The following is an 18,527-nucleotide window of genomic DNA, read 5'->3' on the forward strand; positions in this document are numbered from 1 at the left end:
TTTCCCAGGTTGTCATTTTTAACCTTCTTCAGGTCTTCTTCATCCCCTGGGGTATCCTTCTTCCTTTTGTCCGATCGTGGGTTTCGTGGCGTCTTAGGCGTCTCCTGTATCTCGACGGACATCTTCTCCCTTGCTTCAGCGAGTGCTTTTTCAACAACCTCTGCTCGCGTGATCATCTCCTTCTGTTCGCGGTCAGCAGCCGTAACGGCGGATTTGATGCTTGTGACTAAATGTTTGATCTTAGTATGGACATTGTTTTTGTCCTTAATGAACTCGTAGAGCTCGTTCACTTTTTTCTTGACCTCCATCAAGCTTGACCTCCCGACCTGCAGCCCTTCTAAAGAAGTGGTGGTGTTGGCTTTATGCGTTAGCACTTGTATCAGGCTAGTCTCTCCTTGTTGTGGATGCTGTTGGTGTCCTATAGGATTCGCTATGGCTGTCTGGTTGCGAATTGGTGATCTCTGGAGCTTACCGCTCCTTGCGAACACGCTCGCCGCTCCCGTTGGTGTGTCTTCATTACCGTCGTTTCGTCTGTTAAATTGTTCGATGGTATTCATGTCTGTTGGGTCCCAACTTCGGACCGCTATCTCCGCTCGTTGTACATAGTCGCTATCAGTGATCCCATGGTTGTCTATGCAAGCAGTGAGGCCATGCAGGGGTTGACACGGTCCTTCATAGGGACCGTGTTCAGAGCCAGATCAGCGCAAGTCAGGAATGTGACATCTGACGCCTAGTACCTAGTGCCTGAGCCTAGACGAGCATCGAACGTACCCGAAGACTTGCCAAGTTATTACCGGGGCGGGGGCAATCGCACTATTAGCCTACACGCCGTTTCAGGAAGGTGTCACCCTTCCTTACTCAGGGAACAGGATAGTACGACTGTCAGCCTTTAGCGTCGTGTTGAAATCGTTTCCGTATCGTGTCCGTTTTCTATGTCGTAACCAGTATGTCGTAATCAGGATCTTACTGGCGTCAATCCTGATGTGCTTGGCACTCCTTTCGTGGCTCATGTACACGGTATTTCCCCCGTGCAATCTCCAATAGGCTTTACCGCGCCCTTACTCGCGTTGTCACCCGATTAGTCGCCTCATACGACAGGGACAGGGACCAAGACCCGAAGTGCTATTCTAGGCCGGCAACTCCACGGTGTATGTTTGTATGTTTGTATGTTTGTATGTTTGTATGTTTGTATGTTTGTATGTTTGTATGTTTGTATGTTTGTATGTTTGTATGTTTGTTTTGGCAGACTTATCTCACTTCTTAACTAGGCGAACCTAGCCAGAATTTTCACCTGCCCCCGGGCTTCTGAATGCCAAAGGGGGACTAGGCTCTGCGGAATGCACGTATCTGCATGCTCGTGCTGTTTTAGTCCTGACCGAGGAATTGTCGGACAATCGCGCAGGTGCTAAGGATGACCGACTTTTGGATGCCGGCCAATTCCTTCTCGATGTTCAACACCTTTAGCGCTTCCAGAAGTGTCTTCGGGATAATTCCAGTTCCAGAGAGAACGACTGGAACAATTCTTGGGACCTCCCTTAGCCCCCACAGTTCCTTGAGCTCCACGGCCAATGGTCGGTACTTGCAGATTTTGCGACCGTGGGTCTCCTCCAGATTCTGGTTCAGTGGAATAGCGACATCGATGATGGTGACTTTGCGGTCGCTCTTGTCGTAAACCATTATATCTGGGCGGTTGTGGTGGATCGAGAGGTCGGTCAGAACAGTGCGATCCCAGTACAGCTTGAAACGGTCATTTTCCAGGACAGGTGCAGGCAGGTACCGGTAGTTTGGTACGTTGTCTTCCAGTAGAGTACATTGGAGCGCCAGTTGTCGATGAACAATACGGGCCACGTTGTTGTGGCGCTCGGTGTAGGCTGCGTTGGCCAAAACGGGACAGCCTCCCATAATGTGCTCTATGTTTTCACCTGGTTGATGGCACATCCGGCAAATGTCATCAACGTCTTGATGCCAGACGTACCGCCTGCAGTTTCTCTCCCGGATAGTGTGAGATTCCTACTCACCAAAAACCACCTCCTTCTTCATGCCGTTTCTCTCCCGGAACCACCGTTTGGTATTACTTCGGGAGGAGGCTGTGCTTATGCACTCATTGCTCTGTGTTTCCTACGCTCATTCTTTGGTCTGCTCTCCATTTTCGTTGGAGTTCCGTCATTATTGTGACTATGACACAATTCACTGCGTTCCACGAGTTCTCGCTTTTACACATTTCGTGTACGATGTTATCGGCATTCAAATTGAGTCCGCATGCAGCGATCAACTCTCTTCTCTGCTGGACAAATCGAGGACATTCGAAGACCACGTGTTCCGCTGTTTCTTCTACTTGACCACACTCAGGACAGGATGGTGAGTTCGCGTGTCCGAACCTGTTCAAGTACCGCCTAAAACATCCATGACCAGACAGAAATTGGGTCAAGTGGAAATTTACTTCTCCATGCTTGCGCCCAATCCACTTCGTGATATTCGGAATTAGTCGGTGGGTCCATCGACCGTTAGGTGTGTTGTTCCACACCTGTTGCCACTTCCGTATTGACTCTAGTCGTGATCTTTTTCGCAGTTCTCTGTTATTTTGCACGTCCGTTGTTTTTTCCTCGTAGCGTACGCTGTCTTCAACCAGGATAATGTCGATGGGAATCATTCCCGCTATCACGCATACCGCTTCTGCAGATATCGTTCGATATGCACTCGATACTCTCATCGCCATTACTCTGAGCGTTCTGTTTAGCAGCGTCCGATTTTGTCTTACTTCGAGCGCTGCCACCCAGACCGGACCACCGTAACGGAGTATCGATGTGGATACGCTGGCCAGAAGGCGCCTCTTGCTACTACATGACCCTGCGTTGTTCGGCATAATTCTAGCCATCCCTGTTGCGACCTTTGCTGCTTTCTCACATGCATATCTCACGTGGCTCTTGAAATTGAGTCGATCGTCAAGGATAACACCCAGGTACTTCAGTTCCCGTTTGGAACAGATACTGTGTTCCCCAACGGTGATTTTCGCTTGCTCCACAACTTTGCAGTTGCTGACCAACACCATCTCGGTTTTCTGGTGTGCTATCTGCAATTTAGAGTCGTTCATCCATTCTTCAACGGTTTTGATTGCCTCTGTACCCAACATTTCGACTTCTTCTCGGGATTCTCCGATAACCGTCAATAAAGCATCATCAGCAAAACCAGTGATTTGTACGCCCCTGGGAAGCTTCAACAACAACACACCATCGTACATCGCGTTCCACAGTGTTGGGCCCAGAATGGAGCCTTGTGGAACCCCCGCTGTAATTTTATACGATTTCTGCCCTGTCACTGTATCATAAACTAAGACTCGGTTCTGGAAGTAGCTTTTCAGAATTTTACATACGTAGTCCGGGACTAGTAACCTATGTAGCGCTATCGCGATAGCTTCCCAACTGGCACTGTTGAATGCGTTTTTCACATCGATCGTGATTACGGCACAATAACGATTTCCGCGTCTTTTTTGCTTCAATGCTTTGCCGGCTGTCTCGGTTACTGACATGATAGCATCCATTGTCGATCTTTTTTTCCGGAACCCAAACTGCATTTTAGAGAGTCCGTATTCACCTTCACGTTCTGTGCACTTCATCAATCTGTTGAGAATGATCTTTTCCAACAGCTTCCCGAGTGTGTCCAGAAGGCAGATGGGACGGTACGACGATGGATCCCCTGGAGGTTTCCCTGGTTTTGGTAGCAGTACCAGTCTTTGTCTTTTCCAGGTATCCGGAAAGTATCCATCATCGAGGCATTTCTGCAGCGTTGCCCTAAATATATCCGGGTACGCTTGAACCGCAGCTTTGACAGCCACGTTGGGGATTCCGTCTGGGCCTGGCGCTTTTTTAATTTTTAATTTTTTAACTGCCGCTATCAGCTCCTCTGTAGTAACTCTCTCGACAGAATCTTCGTTATGGTCGTATGGTGTAGGTGGCCAGCTCATAGGATCATGCTGCGGGAAAAGCCCTTCAATAATACTGTTCAGCTTGTCCGGGCAGGTCTCTTGGGGCGTCGAGGGACCTTTAAGTTTTGACATCACCACTCTATAGGCATTGCCCCAAGGATTCGCATCAACGTCGCGGCACAGTTCTTTGAAGCAGTTCTTTCTGCTGATTCTTATTTCGCTCTTGAGCGCGGCTCTCGCCGCTCTAAACACTTCCCTGCACTCTGTTCTTTCGGTGTCAATCCTAGCCCTTTGCATTCTCCGTCTGGCTCGGAGACAGCTTATCCGCAGTGTGTTAATTGTCTCGTTCCACCAATATACTGGACGGCGATCGTTTTTTGGCGTTGATTTCCGCATCATGGTGACGTCACATGCTCTCGTTACAACCTCTGTCAGTTCGACTGCATTTAAAGTAGAAGTTGTTCGATCCACCTGGAGTGCTTCGATGAAGAGGTTCTTGTCAAACTCCTTCAGCTTCCACTTCTTACACTTTGTTCTCGTCCATCTCCTTGTTAATGGCGACTGAGTACTGACGGTGTAGCGAATCGCTTGGTGATCACTGTTGGTATAATCCTCGCACACTCTCCAGTTTATGTTCGATGCTAACGACGGGCTGCAGAAGGTTACATCAATAATTGACTCTCTCCCATCCCTGCGAAAAGTGCTAGTAGAGCCCTCATTAACTAGTCTTATATTCAGCTTTGACAGTCCTTCGAGCGACTAAACCCCCTCGCATTGGTAAATCTGCTCCCCCACTCTACTGCCCAGGCGTTGAAGTCCCCGCCGATGACTATGGGATGCCGTCCGATGAGCTCTTCCGTTATATTGTGGAGCATCTGGTCGAACTGCTCAATCGTCCATCTCGGGGGTGCATAGCAGCTGCATACAAAGATGTCGTTAATTTTGACTATCACGAACCCTTCATATTCACTGGATACAACTTCCTGGAAGGGGTATTTTCCCAACGTCGTAATTGCGGCTATTTTAGCTTTATCGGTTACCCAATTTCCGTTGTCTGGGGGTACCTGATACGGCTCTGCTATGATCGCCACATCGCATTTGATTTCATATGCGGCTTGCCATAGCAATTGTTGTGCCGTGTCGCAGTGGTTGAGATTTATTTGTGTTACCTCCATTTACTTGTTGCTGCCAGCGCTCTTTTAAAGAATGGGCATCTCGAGCCTCCGGTGACGTGATCGTTATCTACCTCCGTCGTACAGAGCATGCATCTTGGAGGCTTAGTACACATTTTCGCTAAGTGCCCCTTATTACCGCATCTTAAGCAAGAGTCCGATCTATCAGGTCCATTGCAGTTTCTAGATTGGTGGCCAAAGTCCATGCATTTAAAGCATCTCATCATTTGCTGAATAGCCCTTAGAGGGCACACCGTCCATCCAACTTTTATCTTGCCAGTCTCTAGCAGTTTTCTTGCTGCGATTCTTGGCAGTTTTATCACTGCTGTTTGTGTACCTCCAAATGCTTTCCTCAGTCGAATTGTTAAGGAGACATCGCTAAGTTCGAACTGTTCGTTCAGGGCTTCTCTCAGCTCGTCGTCTGTTGTGATCTCATCCAGATTTCTACATTCGATCGCTATCTCTTGGGAAAGAGCCCTAACTTTCGCCGTTTCTCCCAGAGATTTTTCGACTAGCTCTCTATATGTCGAACTTTTAATCGTTGGGTTCTTCTTCAATTCAAACAACATTTCTCCATTCTGTGTTCGTCTTATCCTGGCCACGTTTTCCCCAAGATTCTGTAAGGAGGGATCTTCTTTCACCTTCCGCAGGATCTCGGCATAGGTCGCAACCCCCGCTGCGCTCACAATAAGAGCTTCTGGTTTCTGCCTCTTATTTTCACCCCTAGCACCTTCACTGCCATCTTTGTGTTTTTTCGTCTCCTTCTTTTCTTCTGGAGTTTGTCTTCTCCTCTTTGCGGTTAGTGGGGTAGAGTCTACCGTCGGTGTCAAGATCACTTCCTTTGCCTTACTCTGCACAGCTTCTTTCAGAGCATTCTCCGCTTTTTCTGCTCTTGCCCGCCAGGTCTGCTGTTCACGTTCAGCTATCGCAAGCGCGGATCTTATTTTTACGGTAAGAGTTCTTATCACCGCATGAACATTACTACGAGGTTTGATGTATTCGTAGAGTTCTTCACTTGCCTTCATGGCTTCGCTCAGCTTAGTTCTCACATGCAGGCTTGGCTGCTCGTCCGCGGTTTTGCTGTTGTTGGATTTTGGTACCTGATATTGGTTCAAAATCGGTGATCTCATCACCTGTCCCCTTCTTGCGAAGATGTTTACGTCTTCTTGTTCGCTCTCGATTTCGATTGTATTTTGTGTGTACTCCATATGTAAGTGGGTCCCACCTTCAGGCCGCTATCTCCACTCGGAATGTGCAGTCGCTTAAGTGATCCCATGGTTGTCTATGCAAGCAGGGAGGCCATGCAAAGGGTTGGCACGATCCTTCATGGGGTACCGTGCTCAGAGCCGGATCAGCGCAAGACAGGAATGCAACATCTGAGCCCACACGATCAACGAGTTTTGAACGTACCTGAAGGCCTGCCAGGTTTTTAACGGGACGGAGGCAGTCACGCCATTAACCCGCTAGCCGTTTCAAGAAGGTGTCACCCTGCTCTACTAAAGTAACGGAATAGCGCGGCTGTCAGCCCTATAGCGTCTCTTCCAAATCATTCCAAATCAGTCATGCGTCGTTATTACCAGTATGCCGTAATTAGAATCTCACTGGCGTCGATCCTAATATGCCCGTTGGCATTCCTTCCTTCACTGTGTGTCGCGGTATTTCCCCCGCGCTAGCTCCCTAGGGCTTTACCGCGCCCTTACTCGCGTTGTCACCCGATTAGTCGCCTCTTACGACAGGGACAGGGACCAAAAACCCGGAACGCTATTCTAGGCCGGCAGCTCCACGGCAATGTTTGTATGTTTGTATGTTTGTATGTTTGTATGTTTGTATGTTTGTATGTTTGTATGTTTGTATGTTTGTATGTTTGTATGTTTGTATGTTTGTATGTTTGTATGTTTGTATGTTTGTATGTTTGTATGTTTGTATGTTTGTATGTTTGTATGTTTGTATGTTTGTATGTTTGTATGTTTGTATGTTTGTATGTTTGTATGTTTGTATGTTTGTATGTTTGTATGTTTGTATGTTTGTATGTTTGTATGTTTGTATGTTTGTATGTTTGTATGTTTGTATGTTTGTATGTTTGTATGTTTGTATGTTTGTATGTTTGTATGTTTGTAACATGTTTGTCTGTAGCGCTGACCCACATTAATAGAAATTTGACCCTCTTCCTGTTGACCGATTGATCTGAAATCTGGAACACACCTTTATCTTTGTAGTCATTAGAAAACTGCGTATTTCATGAACTTGAAAATCCAAGATGGCGGCCGGTATAAAATGGCGGATAACATATTTTCTCAAAACTTCATCGATATGGGGTTTCCAAAACCCCATCAATATGGGTGTCAAATGAAACGGCTTCACTAGTAGAACACAGTTATTTATGAAAAATGCAAATCCAAGATGGCTGCCACTACAAAATGGCGGTCTATATATTTTCTTAAACCTCATCAATATGGGTTTTCCAAAACCCCATCAATATGGGTATCAAATGAAAGGGATTGACTAGTAGAACGCGGTTATTTATGAAAAATGTAAATCCATCAAAATACTACCAAATGGCGGACTACATATTGTGTCAAAACCCCATTAATATGGGTATCAAATGAAATGGCTTGACTAGTAGAACACCGTTATTTATGAAAAATGCAAATCTATTTTTTTTTTTTTATTTAAATCGTTTATTTTTACAGGCTCAGTTACATAGGTTTAAAGGAGCCGAACTCCTTACTGTATTGTTACTAGTATATAAACATTTTTCCTTAATTCTAATGTTAATAATATAGGAAACCGATTACTCGCGGTCAACTCGAGTTTAGAAGGGTGACATATTTTCTTCAGGAAAAGGAGGGGATATGAGGATATGTTGACAATGATCACACTCACACTCTCAATCACACTCATCACACTCAATTCTTAAACCTATCTTATATCTAATATGTATTTACATTTCATCTTATTTTTAAGAAGGGATCCGATCTCTCACAAAGAAATGCAAATCTATGATGGCTGTCACTATCAAATAGCGGGCTGCATATTTTCTCAAAACCCGATTAATATGAGTAGCAGTTATCACACCTCTCCTTTATTAGTCTAGGGCATTGATAAGACTAAAATAAAATCGTGGGGCACGTTGGATTTCCATTATCCACAATTGGCGACTTCATCATATGCCCCACGATTTTATTTTAGTCTTATCAATGCCCTAGACTAATGAAGGAGAGGTGTGATAACTGCTAACTGCTACTTGCCTAATTATTTTCGAGCTTTTAGTACATTATTATGTTTAATCACAATTAAACCGTTTAACTTAAAAGTTTTTTTTAATCAGAATACCATACCAAGTCTCTATTATCCGCGGAATCGAGTGCGAAAGTCATCCCGTGGTGATAACGCACAAGACTAAAAATATTGCGGGCACGAAAAAAAAATTTTAACAAAAAAAATGTATTTTACATTTCCCACTGAAATTATTATTATTTTACGTAGTTCTCGAACAGCGAAAGTTCATTCACCCCTAGTATCTGAAATGAAGATTTTTCTAGGCTTCTCAGTTTAAAAGTACGTTTTAAGTAGAGATGGGCAAACCGTTCATGAAGTGATCAAAAGAACTAGTTCCCCAAAAAGAGTGAACGAACTGCCGTTCTTTTTTGCTGGGCAACAGTTCATATGAACTGTATACCCAGTTCAGAACGAACTATGTACGGTGAACGATGAACTGATAATACAGTTCAGAACGAACTGACCGCTGGCTGAACTGTGTATACAGTTCAGAACGAACTGTGTACGGTAAGCGGTGTATAAGAGGAAAGAAAACGAACGAGTGATAGATGAATGGTGCTGCAAGGTAAATAGTGCTCAAATTAACGAATGGAAACAAACGATAGCCCTATGAAACAACAAAAATAATATGTCGGTATTTTGACAAAGCGGATTCCCCAGGCACATTGATTTTGAAGTCCGTGTTAGGGAAACACAGCTTGGTGGGAACAAAAATACCCCCGACTTGCATGTACATTTGCAAAGCGGATTTCCACAGGTACATCGATTTTGGAGAAACCGTAAATCGGCCCAATCAACACTTGGCAGTTGGGGCTTTTAGATAATGCTTGACATTTTACAGTTATTCAATTGTTCATCTAATGAAAAATTATATTTTATTGTGATAGACGCGTAGAAATATTTCCTATCAATTGATGCACGCATCTTTCCGATCTGTTAAGAAATGTTCGAGTTATAAGCATTCGAAATACGGGTAGGGTTAGCACACAAATCTAATAAAGCTAATCATCAAACGGTATGCGTAGAAGTTCAGTGAGCTGACGATATGAAGGGATATAACGCAATTTCAATGCATGTTGAATAACGGAGCCAAAGCAACAAATCGTGTCATTGTTTTGAATGAGTTTTTTTTTATTATTTACTGAAAATGTCAACGAAGAAAGTAACAAAACGCGAAGATCAAAGAAAATTGAAGCTCTGCGTCCTCGATAGCATTTGCGAACAAAAAGGCATATTGTTTGGGCATTTTTTTCGCTACACAAACAAAAAAGGTACGTAACAAGGCGTGGTCGAGCACAGGTGGATATGCAAAATCAATTGTAGCTCATCCAAGCGGCAGAAAAAGCATTCATTGTTTTTGCAATAATTTTTTATATCAGGAAAATTCAATTGCAAAACATACTTCTACCTTCAGTTCTACGTCGTCTAACAATCCTAAAAATTTATGATTGAGCTCTAGCACGACCTTCAAAGATCTTTATGCCAAAGATTGGCGTAAATGACGGAGAAACGAATGATGATATTTAATGTTTGGACATGAATAATGAATTATAATGAAAATACATTTGAAATGCAAAAACTTGTAATTCCATTACATATATTTAGCTAATCATATTCCAATAAGATTTGACTGGCTATTATATTTTATATACCTGTATTAAACATATTAAAGAAGAATCTACAAGTTACAAGACTTATCTTATTAATGAAATTCCGACTATGCAATAGGCCTCAGGTGGCAGGGTAATTGCATGAAATATTACTATTAACAGTTTTGAACTTTATTTCTTATATATCTTCCATTGAGCCGTTCAAATGAACTGATTCGTTTTATCGAATACATGGCTGCTCAGGAGATTGAATCGTTTTGCATATTTCTAATTCAAAGATAGAAAGGAAGCCTAAAGCGAGGGACAGCCCTCGTAAAATGAAGGAGGAGATGGATGGATTTTGCTGTACAGGCTCTGCAAGGATATGTCACAAGATTCACAGATAATTCAATCACCAATCATCTCCCCAACCATCATGTTTAAAAAAAAAAAAAAAATTCTGAATTTTGGTTCGAATCCAGTCTTCGAAATGATTATTGGCTATGTCAACGCGGTCGATGTTTTGCATGGATATCACTAGCACCAGTGCTCTGTATTTTGTGGAATCGAATGAATGTCATGCAGTATGAACTGCGGATCCTGGGTCGTAATATCAATGGGGATTTTCAAAAACAATAAATGATTCTTTCGATAAACGTATACGAATATGTGACTGGATGCGAGGTCGTAATATTCTATCATGATAACGTTCAACTCCATGGTGCTAGATCAGATCTGCTCTTGAACTTCGTTCACGAATATTTAGGACGTAGAGTATAATAGAAAATATCAATGAAAAAGTTTCGTTTTGTTAGATTCTTTATCACCACCACCTAGAAGAACACTTATTAAACATGTCATAAATATTTGAAATTTGTTCATTGTACTTTATTATCCGGATGCTCTTATTTACACTTCCTGCTTGTGTATTCCCTAGACTCACGCTATACCCAGGAGGAATATGAAATCAAATCAAACCACGGTATGGTTCTAAAATATCCGTTCAATCGTTGGAAGCAATATTAAAAATGCAAACTAGCTAGCCGCTAGTTTGCACATTGCCAGCCGCTCATTAACCAAGTCAGCTTCTATCTTTTTTTCCAAAATTAATTTTTTTATTTAGTTAGGAAAATATGTTTTGAAAAATAGATCGTTTTTCATTAGGAAAAATCGGCTTCTGGGCTATTTTTTCCCATCTTCAAAAAATCCTGACAAAACATCAACGTTCGTGTGCCACAACCCTCTGTCATTCTAATATAAACGACTGAGATGCTATGAAATTTAAAACGCAACCTCTAAAGGGTGGTTCTTAATGATGACATGCACAATTTTATCATGTAGTAAATTCCAAGGAGTTCAACAGGATTTCGCGAAGCTTGTTCTCGAAAAAGAACAACTCAAACAAGCATGGGTGTGGGAGGAAAAAAGACGGGTGGGTAATGTCGGGGACATAACCGGAGTGACGTAGGACTATACAAAGGGGACAGCTTTTGTTAAATATATATTTTAAATATATTGTTTTATTTTGAATTCGTGAATACCTACCTGTCTACCTGAAAAATGGATTAGTTTACTGTTTACTCTTTATGAATATGTTGATGGTTCTGAAAAGAACCTTTGGTGTTGTGTTTTTGTTATCACTCGATATTCCCATCTTGTTCGGTTAAACCTTCCTGTTTAGCTATTGCGTTTGCCACTCGCCACAGCTTTCACAGTTGGAAAATTTCTTCCCATCCAGCTTGTGACATGTTGTTCAGTAAATTACATTTAATGCGACGTGCCGGAGAAACACTTTGCCACTCACTGAAACTAATTGTTGCCTTGATGAGCGCCGAACCGCTCTGCTCTGTTCTTGATGCGGGTTTTCTGATTGTCGTGAGCAGCTTTGCAAGCCAACTCGAGCACTCCGACGGCCGAAACTCTATAATCGCTGTTAGGTATACTGGTGCTCCGGCACCAATCCGTTCGGCCTAGTTACCCTTGCGGAGCAATCAGTGAATGTGACCAACAGGGAACTGGAGACCTGCACGGTTCGAGTGAGACTTTGCCTTTCCCTTAACTTGTCCTCCTTTGTTACGTCCACGATGCCGATGCCGTACAACCACACGGGTTTACGGTTTGAAAGAAAATAAGATATTTTTTTGGGGTCCGCGTGTTTTATACTCTAGCGGTACACACTCACAGGATAGAGACAAATCGGCAGACTCAGCCAAAGGGGCGAGTCCAACGAGACGAACGAATGAGCGTTAAAAGGGAGCGATGGCAAAAAAATACAATAGAGGCGAATGAACTGCAAAGTTTAAAGCCTCTTAAAAACAAAGAAAGAAGAAGAAAAATACAATCATTACGATTTGTTCGCTCGTTGGATTCACATGCAGGCTAAAAAGGGTCCTTTTCAGGATCACAAAATTATCTTCAATCTAAAGAGTTTATTGTTTTGTTATCACTCGATATCCCCATATTGTTCGGCTAAACCTTTCTGTTTAGCGATTGCATTTGCCACTCGCCACAGCTTTCACAGTTGGAAAATTTCTTCCCATCCAGCTTGTGACATATTTTACAGTAAATTACATTCAATGCGACGTGCCGAAGCGCCACTCAGTGTCGCATTGGAGGCGATTTCAACCTGTAATTGAACATTTACGATGACAGTGGTACAGTGTCGACTTTCAATGTGGGGTCATAATTTGGATCTCTATGTTTACAAAAATGTCCAACTAAATAAGTCCGTCCAATTAGCTAAATGTCGAACTAATTGTAAATTACTGTACTTTCAATCTGGAAACAATTTAAGAATTGGTGAAAATTGAATAATCAGGAAAGTCCCCAACTATCAATAAGCTCAGAACAACTGCCTAATTCACATACTCATCAGATCCTGGGAAACAAATTATGAAAAAATCAATTTGTGTTTTATTATTATTTTGGATAATGTTTTAGAAAGCATTGAACTGTATCTCCTAAACTCTTTTTTGGAAGGTTTAATGGCCCTGAAAAGCGCCTTGTTTTATGGAATGGCTCCAATTTAGAAAACTTAGTACTCGTGGTTTTGAAAAAAAACCATTTCGAACGCCCTCGATGCCGCCTTGTTCTGGATTTGCCACCAAAGCAGTTTGTATAAAGAACAAACTTTTTTCTTCTGCTACCTGATGCCGTTTTGCGATTGCGTTTGCCACTCGCCACTCGCTGCAACTGCCTGTTGTTGTCTTGATGTGTTCTGTTCTGAATGCGGTTTTTCTTATCGTCGCGAGCAGCTCTACCAGCCAACTCGATCACTTCGGCGGCCGAAACTATATAACGCCGGCTAGGTGGACTGGTGCACTGGTACTAACGCACTCGGCCTAGCTACCCTTGCGAGGAACTCCAGATCAACACGGTTCGAGCGGGATTTTGCCTTTCCCTTCACTTTTCCTCCTTTGCCATATCCAACCATGGCTGCTTGTGTTGGTTTGTTGATGTGAGGTGATGCGAAACGATGTGGTGTACGGTTCGGATGAGAATGATCGTTACGGCAGCGGAGAGGGGATTTTTAAGCTGACTGGCTGGCTCGAGAATTACGCATGTGTGAGACTGCGACCAATGTTTCGTTCATTTTTTTCTTTTTCCTTTCCAATCGTGCTTCATTCTATTTCGCTGCTGCTCTGGTTGCCCGTTTTGGTCGGTACGATTTGAGGAGCACAAAATGGACCAATCAAAAATGGGCACATAGTGCATTTTGACAAGGCTTGATATTTCACAATTATTTAATTATTTATCTCAAGAAAAATGAAATGTTATTCGTTATGATAGATGCGTAGATATATTTCCTATCAATTGATGCAAAAACCTTTGCGATCTATTGAGAAATGCTCTAGTTATAAGCGTTCCAAATCTTGCATTTTTTCCTACTTGTTCAGTGCCTGGATTTCCATTTCACCCCCTATATCTTCCGGTTAGACGTAGTCCTACGTCAAAAGGAATGCTACAACAGAGTTTCAATGCACAGAACAATAACAAACAACGTTATTCAACATCTGCAGATACCATTCTTATAGAGGCGAATGAACTGCAAAGTTTAAAGCCTCTTAAAAACAAAGAAAGGAAGAAAGATACCATTCTAAACCTACGTTTGTCGGTTTTATTTGTGCGCAAACTTGAAGCACCGCCGATACACCTCTCTACATGGTTTTCCGCTCGAATAAAGTCTGGAATGTTTATATCCGCTTCGCACTTCAAGTGGGGATGCTCCCAAAGGGGTGGTAAATTCAGGCAGCCCTGCGAGCGTCTTGACTGTGAGTAGGGGGATTTATTCCTCGGTTTCGAAAATGAGAACTGCTTCTGAACAGGAATGTTATGTTTTAGAAGCTCACTCGCCGCCCTCATTGAAGATGTATAAATATTTTCTCAACATCTCATGTAAACGAGTTTTACTGTTTATACTGCAAATATGGGATTTTACTGGTGGAAAATATGTTGTTCCTACTAAATGTTTATTTCGCTCACCGAATTTGCAATATTTCTCCGATTGACATTTCTGAGAACTTCACATTTAGCTTGATTTCATGAACATTGATGGATTCGGTTACGATTGGTTTCAACGTTTAGCAATCCTCATCCTGAAGTCAACAAAACTCGCTTCAGCGAAATTTAATCTCTTTCTTCAGCGATACTGTATTTCCCAATCGTATCCTGAGGCATACAAAGACGGCACAATTGTTGGGGGAGGGATGAAGGATCTTACTCAATGCTAATCATTCTCATTCAGTCGGTGGATGATGAATAGCTGAGTAAAATCCATCTACTGTTGCCCATGCTTACTTCTACTTTTCTTCTACCTTGATACGTGGAGTAATTATTTTTTGCTTGACTCTAAACCACTCGTGGGTGGCAACAAACAGCAAATGGAATGATAGGCAATAACCTGCGATAATTGATTATCGTCAAGGGATACACACAAGATGGATGAAATACAATGGTATTGTGAAACCCCAAAATCACCCCCTCCACCCCCCCCTCCCCCCCCAATAGCTGTTCTTTATCAAAACAGGTAGAGTTCAACTCTGGTTCAAACTGTCTCACGTTTCGAGAAATTCGAAGATTAAAGCTGACTGGGTCAGCAAGCGGCCAACAATGTAAATAGAAGTTTGCACCCCAAACGGTTGGGTGGATATTTTGGATTCATACTGTGGGGCGACAAATTCAATGACATCCTCCTTCTGAGTGTAATGTGAGTCTAGAGAATACACAGACAGGAAGTGTAAGTAAGATCATCCGGAAAATATAAAATAGAGAACAAACTGTAAGTTTTTATGACTTGTTTAGTCAGTTTTTTTTCTCTAGGTGGTTATAAAAAATCTGATATAACGGAACTTGTTTCGTTCATAATTTATATAATATTATATTCCACTATCTACTGAAAATATTGAGAACAAGTTTAGGAAAACAAGTCTCATGAAAACACTAGAACATTTTCATGAATGGTTTGTCATATGCTTATTATATTCGATGCTTAGAAACAATTTAGCATTTTTTAAAGACTTTATCTTAGGAAGAAACTATCGTCAATGTTTACAGAATGGGAAACCTGGTTTTACCATCGAGCTGAATTACATATATTCTTATTCAAATACTAAAGCAGGAAAATCAAAATTTTCCATTTGATATTCAAATTTCAATAATTTTCTGAGTAATTTGAATATACTTTCTTTTTATTACTTCCAAAATTTATGTTTAAGTTTTACAAAATTTCCATCCTGTTTTCCGACAATACTCATCTTTCGCAATTAGAGTGATGGGTTTTTTATCATTCTACATTCTACGCAAACGACCAGCAAAGCATAGTAAAACGTAAAAGTGATATTCTCTAGAGAAAAAAAAAAAAAAACAAACACACGGTGACCGCGAGAGAGGTCAAAATAATGCTAATTAGAATGTCACAGATGCTCGGATGTGAAGGGACAGATGTGGGGTACCAAATCTGATAGACTGCCGCGTATGGAGTATCAATTCGAGAAGAAAAGAGTGGCGACGACGCGTTGCTAAAAATAAATTCTATTCGGACAGACGGACATCTCGTGAGAAAGCCAGCCGTGGGGCCTAAGCCCGGGAAGAGTGTACGGAGTGATGACACAGTCTAAGGCTAGTGAAATGTGAATGTTGTGTGAAATACAATCGAGAGCAGTAGGCAAAAAAAATCATATTGTCGCCTATACACTGAGGAAGATCGACCCAAGCTGGGGCCGCATCGATAAGAAATATTGGCAAGATGTACGGTATGCTGCTGGAGAGTGTCCAACACTTTGTACAGGTGAGATTTCTAACCTTCGGTAGCTAGACAGTGTTCTTTGTGTTGTTCTGTGTATTGAGGCGGTTTTTTTATTAAATTGATTGGCTTAATCAGACATCATTAGGGTCGTGTAATTGGCTCATCTGTGCTGACACATAATGGTATAAAAATATCACACGATATTATTATTAGTGCATTTGAAAAGTGCCGGAAAAATAAGTAACTGTTAGTGTTCGGTTAGAGGACTAGAGTTGATTTGGAACATTCAATGTTTGGATACATTATTACTAAAATTATTAAGAAATCAAATAACTACAACATAACGACATAGGAATGGGACATATAATTCAGGCCATAAATTTGCCTTACAATTAATTATAATAGATCAATTATCGCTTCCAATAACTTTTGTTTATTTTATTTTCCTTCTCATCCCAAACGCCCAAACGCCCAAACGTTATTCCAGATTGCATCAATCCATTTATGTACTTCATCCATTTCTTCTCTTATTTTTTTTTCCTTTATTGATTTAATTAGGCTCAAGTGGATAAAGAGCCACCATCAAGCAATACATTTTAAAACTATTTGAATATATTATAACTACATAATTATTAACTTAAGTCTAATTAGCTAAAACTACAGTGCAATATATAAAAAAAAATTATTCCTTCGTTGCCTCGTCGGTATTATCCTTGTCTTGAACAGTGCCTGTGGTGGGTCGTAACAACTACATCGCCAGTTGATGTAGCAACGGTATCCTTTGGTAGTGAGTGCCTCCTTGTTATGTTAATAGCTCCTGTAATGATCTTATCTCAACGGGTACTAAGTTCTGCTTGTGTAATAGGAAAGGAAGGGAGAATGGACAGGAGATGTGACCTAAATAATAACATTAGCGCTTCTTAGGAAGACATATATGGGGAACATAAAATTAGGGTCGCGAGTAGCTATGATATTGCGAACTGTTAGGCGTGAGTGTACTCCTTGAGCCTCTAAATCGGCAACCAGTTTAATTCTTTCATTGCAAAATTCATTACATGACCAAACAACGTGCTCGATGTCATGATATCCTTGACCACAATTGCATAAATTGTTAGTAGCAAGACCTATGCGGATGAGATGCGCATTTAGCGCGGAATGATTGGACATCAATCTGGACATATTTCTAATAAAATTTCTGTCAAGATCTAACCCTTTAAACCAGGCCTTCGTTGAAACTTTGGGGATAATAGAGTATAGCCATCTCCCAAGGTCATCTCTGTTCCATTGGTTTTGCCAACTGGTGAGTGACTGCTGTCGGGAAATGGAGAATAATTCCTGATACGCTATTTGTCTTTCAAAAACTGTGCCCTGCATACTACCCATCTTTGCGAGTGTATTCGCTTTCTCATTACCAGGAATAGAGCAATGGGAAGGAATCCAAATGAAAGTGATTCGAATACTTTTATCAACAAGAGAGTTCAATACATTCCTAATTTCGATAAGAAAATATGATGCTTTCGTCTGTTGTTTAAAGGATTGAATGGCTTGTATACTGCTAAGACTATCCGAGAAAATAAAATAGTGATCAGGTGGTAAGGACTCAATGGTCTTAATTGCATGATATATTGCAGCCAGTTCGGCAACATACACTGAACAAGGGTCTTCAAGTTTATGAAAGCTAGTGTAATGTTCATTAAAGATACCAAAACCAGTGGATCCGTTGATTCTTGAACCATCAGTGAAAAACATTCTTGAAGAATTGATATGGTTATATTTTGAAGCGAAAATATTAGGGATTAATGATGATCGAAGATGATCTGAAATGTCTCGAGTTTCGTCCTTCATAGAAAGATCGAAATCAACGGAAGATCTGCAAAAGTTCGGAAAGCTTACATTATTGACTGCTGAAGGTTTTATTTCTTGAGAAATGTAATGAGAGTACAGATCCATGGATCTCGACCGTTGGTTCAACTCGAGAAGCTTCTTACAATTCTCAATTACTAATGGGTTCATGATTTCGCTTCGGATTAAGAAGCGATAGGACAGTTCCCAAAACCGAACCTGCAATGGTAAAACACCTGCCAAGACTTCAAGGCTCATGTTGTGTGTTGATTGCATGCACCCTAAGGCTAAACGCAAGCAACGATACTGTATCCTCCCCAGTTTAATGATGTGGGTTTTAGCAGCCGAACGGAAACAAAACGAACCATATTCCATGACTGACAGAATTGTAGTTTTGTACAGCCGTATTAGGTCTTCTGGATGAGCACCCCACCATGTTCTAATAACTGTCCGGAGAAAATTTGTTCTCTGTTGACATT

General features: G+C 41.7%; 1 protein-coding gene across 12 annotated transcripts in view; it reads left to right on the forward strand.

Moving 5' to 3' along the window:
• The window catches only part of LOC129762887 (soluble guanylate cyclase 89Db-like), a 79,855-nt gene that overhangs the window by 23,548 nt on the left and 37,780 nt on the right, over positions 1 to 18,527 (forward strand). For 4 of the 12 annotated variants that reach the window (XM_055761466.1, XM_055761461.1, XM_055761462.1 and 1 more), the window contains exon 2: positions 15,773 to 16,248. The exons of 2 other annotated variants lie outside the window; for them this stretch is intronic. Coding sequence is in view for 9 of the 10 variants with exons in the window: in XM_055761461.1 (XP_055617436.1) it covers positions 16,207 to 16,248 (42 nt within the window). In the remaining variant the exon portion in view is untranslated. The remainder of the gene's footprint in view (positions 1 to 15,772; positions 16,249 to 18,527) is intronic. 6 more of the 12 variants (XM_055761468.1, XM_055761470.1, XM_055761472.1 and 3 more) reach the window with 3 other exon arrangements.

Source organism: Toxorhynchites rutilus, chromosome 1, assembly GCF_029784135.1.
Source record: "Toxorhynchites rutilus septentrionalis strain SRP chromosome 1, ASM2978413v1, whole genome shotgun sequence".
Classification (NCBI taxonomy): Eukaryota; Metazoa; Arthropoda; class Insecta; order Diptera; family Culicidae; genus Toxorhynchites; species Toxorhynchites rutilus.